An 11,819-nucleotide genomic window follows, 5' to 3' on the forward strand; every position below is an offset into this window, starting at 1 on the left:
CTGGGTTTGCAACTGTCCCAGGTGTGCAGTGGTGGAAAGACATTGCTGATTTAGGGCTGGGACAGAAAGGTACACATGATTTCACATTCTTCTCTGGTTTGACAGTGCTTGTAAACAGATATTTCACCACATCTTTTTGGTTGATGAAGGCAATTTTAAGACATAGGAAGGTTGATAATTGGTAAAAATAACCTGTTGTGTTTGCATATTGTTTTCTTAACACATTATTGAAAACCTGAAGCAGACTTCTTCATGACTTAGAGATATCTTTAACAATTTCATTAGCAAGACTTAATCAGAACTCAAAAAGGATTAGTTCACCAAAAAAAAAAAAAAAAAAAAAAAAAAAAAAAAAAAGAGAGAGAGAGGTTTTCTAAGTCCCTACAGGAATACATTAGTTATATCAGTTTGGGTTCCCAGAAGACATAACTATAAAGAGAAAGAAACTGAGCTGAAATAATACTGCTTTTCAATTTCTGGGGCTAATAAACTGATTCCTGACTGGCTAATCTGTGACTGAAGTTTTATTAATTGAGAGGATTGGGTTATCATTGTAGCAAATGGAGAAGCTATGATAGAATTCTATTATGGTACAAAATTGATTTTATACAACTCAGCTTCCATTAAATTAAAAAAAAAAAAGGAATTTTTTCTTTATAGACTTCAGGACAAGTATTGCTCATTTCACTGGCTGTACTGGGAGCTGGATTAATACCTGAAAGTAGATGTGTGTTTGAGTGAGGGCACAAAACAATAGAAATAAAGACTGTGCACCACGAAAAGAACGAGGCAAGGCCGAAAACTCATTTTCCTTGTAACTCAAATCATCTCAGCATTGCATGGTGATTCTGAGACCTCACCCAAGAGACTGTCAGCATGCTGGAAATGAGGCAGAGGCAGCAGGCAGAGCTTGGTGCTGCCTGCTGTGCCCCTGTGTCACCTCTTCTGAACGAGAAGCATTGGAATAATGCTTTAATAACAGAGCACTCAGCACACACAGATCTCCACACAATATTACTTTGGAGAGCCCAGCAGATGACCATGGCTGCTATCTTAAAAAACAATCTGCACTGACTGCTGCCTGTGGGGCCTGTCTGGCAGTGCTCTGTTCTCAACTTCAGGTGGAGCAATAAAGAAGAAAGAGGAACTTTTTAGGATGGGTCTTGAAGATCTCACAGCATGCAAGCCTCAGTCAACAAATTATATTTGATGACTGCCAAACATTAGGCAAATACAGATCTGAAGAGGATTTTATTGTGACTTAGAAATGTATCTAAGAATTTCATACTGACTCAGCATGACATAATCAGAACTTAAAAGGGGATCATTCATTAAAAAAATAATAAAAAATAAAAAGAAGGATTTTATAAGTCCATACTGAAATATTCAAAAGCTCTTACTCTACCTTTATACCTCCACAACACGACTGTTTTTCCTTGGATGAGGATGATTCGGATTTGAATGAAGATCTGTCCACGGGCAAGACTGTGCTGTTTGAGAAAAAGTGAGTATTTTCTTTGGATGAAATCTCCATGATGGTATCCTCGGCCTCTAAAGCAGAAAACATGGAGAACACTTTAAAAGGGCATCCTATTAGCTCAGCCTCAAAAGCTCATCATGTGACAACAACACCCTGCTGGACTGTTTTCCCAACAACAGCAATTACCAAACTTCACAACAGAATCTCACCAGTGCACTGGATGTTTAATTATGGAAATTTGCAATCCACTTGCCTATAATAATGGAGATTAAATCACACTCAGCAAACAGCCATCATCTTCATTCTCTGGCTATCATCAATGTGATTTCATTAAACATTTGACAAAGCATTGCCAGCAGACCAAACAAGGCTCATTATCATTTTAAATGACATTTCTGAAGTCTACATGTAAATTCATGTTTCTGGATGTGACCAGGTCTGCAGAGATTTCTCAGCGCTGATCTCTGAATTTCCCATAGATCTGGGACATGAAGTAATTAGATCAAAGGAAATCTATCCCCATTAATGAGGCACTTGAATTGTTTTAGATGGAAACATTAGCTCTAATCGTCTGATGGCAGCTAATGAGTTACACAAGAATAAAGAGGTTTAGTTCCCTTTACCATTTTACATACAGTCTTAGGGCTCAGTGGTCAATTGTTTCAGGGAAAATGTGAGTTTGCTTCTTTGCAGGTAAATACAAAGAAGTAAAGAAAAACTAAATACTGCACTTTGAAAACAAAAGGTATCAGTAATTCTTAAATCTCTTGTTACATACTGTAGTACTTTGTTCTTAATTTCAATCTCTAAATCAGATCTGAAAATATTTATGAAATCAGCTTCTGTGTTCACTTTTAGGCAGTCCTATGTTTTACAGAAATGCTGCCTGAAAATACAAATAGGAACAGTTCCTGTTCTCTTATTTTTGCCTGAAGAAACATTTTACATAAGTTAAAATATGTATGGTTTTATGTATACGTCTATACCTCTGGATACACGTGTTTTCATGGCTTCCTAAACAGGTGCTTGTTTTACCAGAAATACAGGTGAAAATAACAAAAGCAGATGCTAAGAATTGCTTATAGGCTCTGTTCTTATATAACCAAGAAAAAAGGACTTTACTTGTGGCACCAAAATTTTCACCAAGATCTCTCCATCATTTAAAATAAGAGCTATGACTACATAGAAGAGAAATATCTGCATTGCACACTGTCCTGACAGGAACTCTAGTGTATTTCTTTATCAACACTAAGGAGTATAGAGATTTTTTTGCAATAAAAAAGAACTTTTTTTGTTCTTGCTGAACACTCATCATACCCCTTCCTGTTCTGCTTCTGATTTTCTTTGATGTCTTGAGAAAAGTCACACTTTTGAATGGGGAAAAACAGCTTGTACCTGACAGCACTTGCATGAGGATAAATCCTTTTATGACAATCACATGAGGTATGCTGCCATGTAAGCACATCACATAGCCTCTACTGTAAGGTTTGAAAGGCTATGCATATTTACAGCAATTTTGGAATGAAAAAACTCCAAAACCTGGAAAACATATGCACCACAGCTAAATGAATTGTCTTTATCTCTGAGGAAAGCAACTTACAGCAAGAGAAGGTGTAGAAGGTATCCTCCACTGCACCACACATACAGGATTGGTCAGAACACAAAAAAATTGCTGTGGTGGTGTGGGGTGGGATGTGATAAACTGATGCTTGACAGCAGATGCAAGCCCCTGTTCCACTGAGCTGAAACAAATCTCAAATGGACAGCAGAGCTTCCACAACACTTATGCCCACGTTATTGCAGTACAAAAATTGTTAACATTTATTGTCTGGCTGTCAAATTGTAGGAGTGCAAGGAAGGCCTGATATCTGTGCAGGCTCTCAGGTTTTTATATATCCCCAGCTGCTCTCGAGGCATGGCTTTAAGGAGGCTGGTGCTTTTCAGAGCCACCTGCAGCTATGTATCTCAGAGCATCAGTTTGGTTGCCCTGACAGTGCCTCTGATGGAAACTTTTAACAGAAGACAGAGTGCAGAGAAATGTGCTCAGTGGAACCACAGCCAGATGCACTTTAAGTTTTGATCCTTCCTCTTTGGAATACACAGGATGGATTGACTGTAATCACAGATTTGCCACTCAAATACTTTTGGCACTGTTGGTGTTATAGTGGGAGTATTCCCAATAGACTGTCAATTCCAGTGGGAGGTGAGGGACATCTCTGGTTTTATACAAGGATGGCTTCAGGTTGTCACCATAACTGAGATACCATATTTCTCTGGTGACATAGAAAACGAGGACAGAGAATGTCTAAGCATTTCCTTTCCAAACATGGCAGGAATTCCAGAAAAATGTAACCACAGAATCATAAAATTGTTTAGGTTGAAAAAGACCCCTAAGATCATTGAGTTCATCTGTAGACCCAGCACTAAACATCTGAGAGTCCACTACTAAACTCTTGTCCATGAGTGACACATCCACCCATTTTTTAAATACCTCCAAGGATGGTGACTCAAGCACTTCATGGGCAGCCCGTTCCAGGGCTTGACAACCTTTTCCTGATATGCAATCTGAACCTCCCTCTCTTGTCCTACTGTTTGTTACTCAGGAGAAGAGGCTGACCCCCCTCACTACAGCCTCCTTTCAGGGAGTTGTAGAGACCCATAAGGTCCCCCCTGAGCCTCTTTTTCTCCATGGGAAACACCCCCAGCTCCTCCTCACAGGATTTGTGCTCCAGACCTTTCCCCAGCTCCATTGCCCATCTCTGGACACATTCCAACACCTCAATGTCCTTGAAGTGAGGGGCTCAGAACTGAGCACAGGATTTGAGGTGTAGCTTCACCAGTGCTTGGTCCTGCTGGCCACACTATTGCCCTGACTGACAGACCATGACCCCATTGGCCTGCTCCTGCACCTTTAAAATTTCTTTGTTGAAGAGTGTCCAGCCTTCCTTGACCCCTTTGCCCCCCAGAACTGCCTCCCAAGTAACTCTGTCCGCCACTTCCCCTGAACAGGCCAAAATCTTCCCTGCACAAGGCCAAAGTTCCCGTTTGCTGAGCTCCCCTCCTTACTTCTCCAAGGATTAAATATCTTTTATCTCATGATCACAGTGCCCTAGGCAGCCTGCAAACGCCACATCACTTGCCAGTCCTTCTCAGCTCACAGACAGGCTCAGGGGGACACCTGCCCCCATCGTCTCTGTCACCAGTGGTGCCAGGCAGTTTTCTTCCCCACACAGCAGGAACCTCCTAATAAAGACCTAATAAAGATCCCATAATTCAACCTCCTGGATCCCACTTCCTCTCTGCTGTGCTGTGTTTCTAGCAGACTCCCACCATGACATCTGCCTTGCTGGCCTTTCCACTGACTCCTACCCACAAGCAGCTGTCCCTGTTGCTGCTGTCATTAAGCTCCAGAAAATCAAAATCCTCCCTTACCTACAGGGCCCCCCCGCTGCCTCTCCCTCTGTGCCTGTCCCTTCTGAAGAGTTTATGACCATCCACTGCAGCTCTCCAGCTGTGCTTCACCACAGCTGTAACAACTGGGCAAGCCCAGGTGGGTGACACCCTGCCTGAAGGACAGCTGCTGCTGGCCGTGCTCACACCTTGTCCCTGACTGTCTTCTGAGCCCACAGCTGAGGCTCAGAGCCCTCCTTCCACCCCTTCCTCCAGCTGCCTGGGCTGTGGGAGCCCTCTCTGGTGGCTTTGCTGTCCATCCCACCAAAAGCACGCCGGTGGCTCACCTGTGACACAGCCTGGGTGGCAATGGCACTCACCGTCCCCAGGGCTGGCATGTGGACCTGTGCCTGGTGGTCAGCTCCAGGGACAGACCTGCCCCTGAGCATGCATTCAGCAGGCTAAGACACCTCCAGAAATGCTCCTCCACTCATCCAAAGTGCAGGCAATGAGAAAACATCCTTCCCCCCCTCTGGAAACTCCTCCACCCTGCATTAAGCCTCCTTAGCCTTGGCTGTGTGGCAGCCCACAGGCACAAGAGCTGCACTGGGTGGACACAGAAGGCTGCTCACCCATGAGCCCAGCTAAAAGACATCCTCTAAGAAAAGTGAAGCAACAAAGAGAAAAAGAAAAGCCAAATCTTACCTGGCAGCAGGAATCCCCAGAGATGGTGCCTACCAGTTTTCATAGGTAAGCTTCCTCTACTGCTTATGCAAAACCACACTTGCATGCACAGGCAGTGGTCCCAGCTTGGAAGGGGGAAAAAACTGGAAGGGAAAACCTCCTCTTAGAAATGACCCTGTCTGTGGATGTACATCTTATACTGGAGGTAGAGAAAGGAAAAGAATGCGGGTAGAGGAACTAGTTTTGTCTCTTGTTTTGCCTGAGAATTTGCTGTTTGTCTGCCCCCCATCCTCCTCCCCCACCTCCTCAGGTTTTTCTTCCTCTGTCCCCTCCTATCAGTTCCAGGACACTGGGCACACCAGCAAAGCAGAGAGGCTGGGATGCCCTAGATGGGAATCATAAAGAGCATCTACACAGCTCCCAGGGGGTATTTTTCTATGCAAGTTGCTGTAAGTTTGATGAGGCACGTGACAAAGCTTTGTGAAGAGAAAAAAAAAAACCCAAACTCTGATCTTATTAATTGCTTAATTCCAGGAAACAGAAGAATTCAAGGGGGAATGGACGTGGGGGAGGAAAAAAAAAAAATGGGGAATGCGTGAGAGAAGACGGGCTGGAGGGTGAACAGGAGATTCACAAAGACTTCTTATCCAGTCCCTGGTCCCAAAATCCACAGGGCAATGTCCCTATCAACATGGGAAAAAACCCAACAAAAACAACAGAGGGGAAAGATCCATTAAGGGGGAGGACAGAACTGTGTGGAAGAGTCAGTCAAGTCCCTTGCCACAAGGAAAGGAAAGAAAAAATATGAAGACTTCATTCACACCCTGAATTTTTTCATGTCACAAGGTCATAGCTGCTGAAACTTTTTTTTTTAAGTTTGGGTAAAGGTGACTAGCTCCCTCTGTAGTTTGCTGAGCTGAGAGAGGTTGTAAATTCTGTCTTCTGCTACCCTGTAGGCTTTGATTATACAAACAGAAAAAGTATTAACTTTAAAAATTCTTCTTCCTTTTCCCTTCTTATTCCCTCCCACCCTGTGCAGTACAGCAGGTTCCCATGGCAGCTAAAACCTCACTCACACAGCCAAACACAGAGCAGGCTTCTGCTTTCCTAGATTTAATACAAATTATTATCCTTCCCTTTGCTATTTCTCCATTTTGGGCTCTTAATGTAGCTGGAATTTTATTACACTACACGTAATTCGCATTTTGTACTTTAAAGTGTCTTGTATCCTTCTTTGGTTTGGAAACTTGGAAACCTATTTTCCTCTTTTCTGAGAGATATCAGAGTGCCTAGTAGTCCACAGTAATTAGTGATTAGGAGACTTAGTGATTATGAGCTCTTTCAGCTTCTTTAAGAGAACAGCTTCCTGGCCATTTCCTTCAATTATTAGGAAAACTGAGTTTCCACAATACAAGATCTGTACTAGTTTTGCATGACCTTTAATCTTCATTGCTGACCTTGTTGCTTTCAAAGATTTCTGACATAGATTCCAGTTATTCTGCCTTTGGTAACCTTTACCACACTGTCCTTTAAAACAAGTGAAGTTTCATTATCAGATTCCTAAATTTGTTATAAAAATCCCTTAATCCTGTAATCCTCCAACACCCCATTATGCTACAAATTCTATTGATAAGCACCAGAGCCTTGTCCTCCACACTCCCAGAAAAAATACCTACAGCCTGGTTTTATGTCCTTTAGAAAGCAGCAGAAGAACAGGGCCCATAAGATTTAGTGGAATCCTCTCATTTTTCCTGGAATTTTGGTTCACTGTGAAACCTCAGTATCAGGTTTTTACCACAGTTGGTTTTATACTGAAATTTTGTTAGAGGGTTGTCTCTGGCTTCTTTATAGGTGATGGTATCTTAACTGGAACTTCCCCAAAACCACTTGGGGAGGTATTTTCCATTATGGAAAATTTTCTAACACTCCAGAAGAGCGTCACCATTTTTTTACGAAATAATTATAGCAGTTCCTCAGAAATGGCTGTATGTCCGCTATGATGCTTTTCAAGATGCTCAGAGTAAATGAATACCAGATCCTCCCCAAAATTCAGTAAGTTAATCTGCCAGAAAGTCTCATCCAGGTAGGAATTTCTTAGTCTTCTAGGCCTTACAGGCCATGGATGTCACATGGAAAGACAATGCAGTTCATCACCTACCACAACTCAGTACCAAGCACTGAGACATGAGAAACAAATCAGTACCAATTATAATACTGGACATGACACCCCTTGCTTGTCACTTTTCAGTGCCTCCCACAGCACAGTGACACAAAACCCATTGGAAGCTTGCTAGACAATCAACCGGACAAGCAAGGTTTGGCTTTCCTATAGTCCTAAAAAAAAAATTGCCTGCTTATGTATACTTATTCTGTAATTAAAAAAAAAAAAATAAATCCTTTAAAGCAGCTACAGGACAAAGAACCAGACTGAAGCTTGTTCCTTGAGGTCTGTTTTCTTTACATTCCTACTTTGTATTAGTTACAGGAAATTAGAAGCCAGACCACCTTCATTTCTGAAGCGCAGGTTAAATTAATTATACTTACAAAGCCTTTTCTAGCCAGAGTGAATAGCTGTGACAAGCATTACACTGACAACACAGCAGATTTGTGGGCCAGCCTTTGGAAACATGAAATGTCTTCCTTCCTAAAAGACATTAAAAAAAAAAAAAGTATTCCAACAGAAGGTATTTTCATCTGCTAGAAGGAAAACACTGTTTAAAAATGCATCCCAAAACATATAAATATCGCCTTAAATCTGAATTTAAGTGATTCCTACAGTCCAACAGAGAATACATTTGAAACCATTAATATTGTGCTGCAAAGTTACTTATAAACCTTCGGTGGAATGAGTCTTCAACCACTCTTATTGAGACTTGGCCAAACACTCCTTTATTATTTTATTTTTGCTGACACATAAATGCTCCAACTGTGAGCAACAGCAGCAAGTACTGTAAATGTGCAGCTTGCAGTCAATGAGAGGTAGAGGGAAGACATTTGCAGTTTACTAATAAGGCATCCTAGTTTCACTGCCTATAAAATTTTAATTGCTTTAGTTATGCTACTCTACTGCTACGGATTATTAATTTCTTGACATGAATTTTCCTCTTCTTTTTGTTGCCAGTCCTAGGAACAAACTTGGTAAGAATATAGATGAGTAGGAAACCCACTGCCAGAACAAACCTCGGGTACCTATTCCACATCAAAGAACCAGAGACAAATAACACACTTTGGCTTTTAGAAGCTCATGGGGATGGCTGGGGAATTTCAGCCTTGGGGACTTTCTTGTCCAACTAAGACAACTTCCAGATCTATTCTCAAAGAGCAGTTTTCTTACCAAAGGGCAGCAAAGCAATATATTAGAATAACAGAAAAATGTTGCAATGATATTTTGGACTTGTCTAACTTCTTGTTATTAGGATATGCAAAGGTTCTACTGAATAGACTCTTTACTCTGAGGCGCTCATCAAATTATTCCTGATATTTACATTTTCAGCCCCTTGCACGAGACATATGGAAGAAAAATTTTCAAAAATAGGAGTGGCAGTAAAGGCCTTTCTTTACTGCACCCTGACCACAGAACAGTATCACCTCTTCTGTGCTGGGTACCTGAGGCAATGTTTAGAGTGTGGTCAATGGCTGTACATGACCTTGAAAGCACTTGCAGAAGGTGACTGATCAGGTAAAATGGCTCAGAGGTTTTCCTGCCTGAATGGTTAGTTAAAAAAAGAAACAAGCAAAAAAAGAAGCCAAAAAAACCCAACGAACTGCCCCTGCCCTGCCTGCCCACCCCACTCAAATGGCAGAGTCAGCCAGGTTTGAACAAGGCATTTGAACAGAATTGCTCTGTGTTTTTATACAGCACCACACTTAGCAAAGATCCCAGAGGGGCCTGTGAAACCTGTTTCTGAGGGAGTACAACAAACAGGATGAATGAGAAATCCACTGATGTGACATTCTTCAGGGCAGGAAACATTTTCACCCACTGGAGCTTTGGGGAGAATTTCTGTGTATAAAGATGTAATAAGTGAAACTGGAACTTTTCCAGCTACCAGAGATTAATACCATTAATCTTTAAAAAAGTCCCACTGCACTTGCCTTAATGAAGATAAGTTCTTTGAAGTAGGTTTAAACCCAAAGATTTTGCCTAGAAACGTAGAGAGAGAAGGTACCAAGAATTGAGCAGAAGAGCTGATTACACGGAAGGTGTTGAATTTATAGAATATGATGCCTTTGGTAAGAACCATAATAAACAATCACCACGTGGATTGTGAAAGGAAGCAATTTATCAGCAACAACAGCAAAAGGTATATTAAATGAAGCCATTGTGTAGATTAAACAGGAACCTCCTACTCTGTATTTCCTGGCTGAAGACAAGCAGGTGCTGCAGCAACCTTTCATCTGTGTCAGACTTCCAAACCATTCTCCCTGTGTCTACCCCAGGCTGTTCAGCAATTATAACTGGCAACCCACATTGGGCATGACACAAGCCATCAGAACTTTCACTAAAACTTAAAACTTGCATGTTTCCTCATGACTTAATGCACGGTTTCTATCACCTCCTGCCAGTGAAGCTGTCCAACAAATAGTTTTGACAGCTTCCACTGCAGCATACCAGGTCTCTGGGAATTCAGTGTGGAATGGTTAAAAATTCTCCTTTGGATGGTGTGAGATGGCAACCCCAGAGCTACAGACCCCTTTAGCCAGGGTGGCACCTGCAAGTTACCCTCCTGTCAAAGCTGTTTGCTCTTCCATCCCTGCATCAATCACTGACAATATCTGGGGAGCCCACGGTGGCATTAGGTTGATTTCCACAGGATTTTGATGAGATAATTGAAGACACATTGACAGAAAGCACTGCTAAACAAAGCCCCAATAGCTCTCTGAGAACTGTGTTTGCAGTGAAACACTTCAAGTGCTTTTAGGCAACTGGATTTGCCCAATCAAGCAATTGAGAGTAATTTGAACACCTGGAAAATGCAACATTGAATTGAGACTGTGTGTCATGGCCTCCTTTATGTTTCAGCAGAAGCCCAGGAGAGGCAGGCTCATGTGTGGTCTCATTAGCAGAGTCACGGCTTCTGCCCTGTGTTCTACTGCTCAGCTCTTCCCATGGCAACCTCTCACTGTTTGAAGAGCTCCAGAGAGAGTTGGGTGATTTTCAGACAAGTGCATTCCTTACCTTGGTAGCCCCTGCTCTTTGTGGTGAGAAGCAGTGAGGCAAAAGTTTTTCTTTGCTACTCCGGTTTCATTCCTCTCTGTGAATTTTAGCATCAAGTAATTACATGCTATTGAGATATTAAGTGTTTGGGACAGACCAGCTGCTGGCTTAGAAGCAGTTCCCTTGGAACAGATAAAAACATATTTTACTTTCCTACTGGCAATGATTCTGGCTTGTATCTTCCTAATCACTGCCTGCTGCAAATTTCCTTACATTTTTCCATTCAGAATTTTAGCCAGAGGACAAATAAACTGGAGGCATTTGAAAACTGACAGCCAGATATGTGGCTGATACTCTTGAGTGTTTTGAAAGCTGTTAATTTTTCACTATAGGAAAAGAGGCTTTGAACACATGGGTGATCAAGATAATTTTTATGCAACCATTTAAAGTCAATTAGCTGAAGATCCTCCAGGTCTTTGATCAAAGTAGGTAATAAAACTTTAAAAATGGGTAAAATTTTTGACAGCTCTGAGATACTTTTTTGAAATTATAACCAATGAGCAAAGACAGTAGCTAGATGTCAATTCTAGAACACATAAAAGACTTGTAAAATTTTACACTGACAAATGACAGCATACTTACCAATGTAATGGCAAGAAAATGGTTTTCACGCACTGATGTCCCACTTTGACAGATTACATCTATGATTAAGAAGGGAAACTGTTAAGGTAACGCATTTCATTTTCTCTGGAAGCATTAGTCACTGTGCATTGCTGGGACTCGATGCTGCCATGTCATACTGACCACATTCAATCTGCATGGTCCACATTAACTGTATTGAGTAGTACCCTGATGATGGATGCTGAAATACTGGTCATCATTCAAGAAGAATGGTTATAATGAGGCTTTCCACAGATTGGTTGAGTCACAAAGGATTTCACATGGGATTTATTAGTAATCTGAAGCAAAGTGCAGAATTCTGCAGGTAAAAGTCTCAGGAAATCAGATACCAATAAACATGAGCTTGGGTCACTAACACATACCAAGCAGGGCTGGCAGCTAAAATGGTAATTCAATATATACAAGCTTTCACTGGATTTGAATCAG

The 11,819-nt window shown here is 41.6% G+C and overlaps 1 protein-coding gene across 9 annotated transcripts in view; it reads right to left on the reverse strand.

The window, feature by feature from the left end:
• SLCO1C1 (solute carrier organic anion transporter family member 1C1) overlaps positions 1-11,768 on the reverse strand; it is a 53,259-nt gene extending 41,491 nt beyond the window's left edge. For 8 of the 9 annotated variants that reach the window (XR_012053712.1, XR_012053715.1, XR_012053716.1 and 5 more), the window contains exons 1-2: positions 5,576-11,768; positions 1,406-1,551 (exon numbers count right to left, since the gene is read on the reverse strand). Coding sequence is in view for 1 of the 9 variants with exons in the window: in XM_072923767.1 (XP_072779868.1) it covers positions 1,406-1,534 (129 nt within the window). In the remaining 8 variants the exon portion in view is untranslated. Of the gene's footprint in view, positions 1-1,405; positions 1,552-5,575 lie in introns of those variants that run through there. The other variant, XM_072923767.1, reaches the window with a different exon arrangement.
• Positions 11,769-11,819: the final 51 nt, after the last annotated feature.

This window comes from Taeniopygia guttata, chromosome 1A (genome assembly GCF_048771995.1).
Source record: "Taeniopygia guttata chromosome 1A, bTaeGut7.mat, whole genome shotgun sequence".
Lineage (NCBI taxonomy): Eukaryota > Metazoa > Chordata > Aves > Passeriformes > Estrildidae > Taeniopygia > Taeniopygia guttata.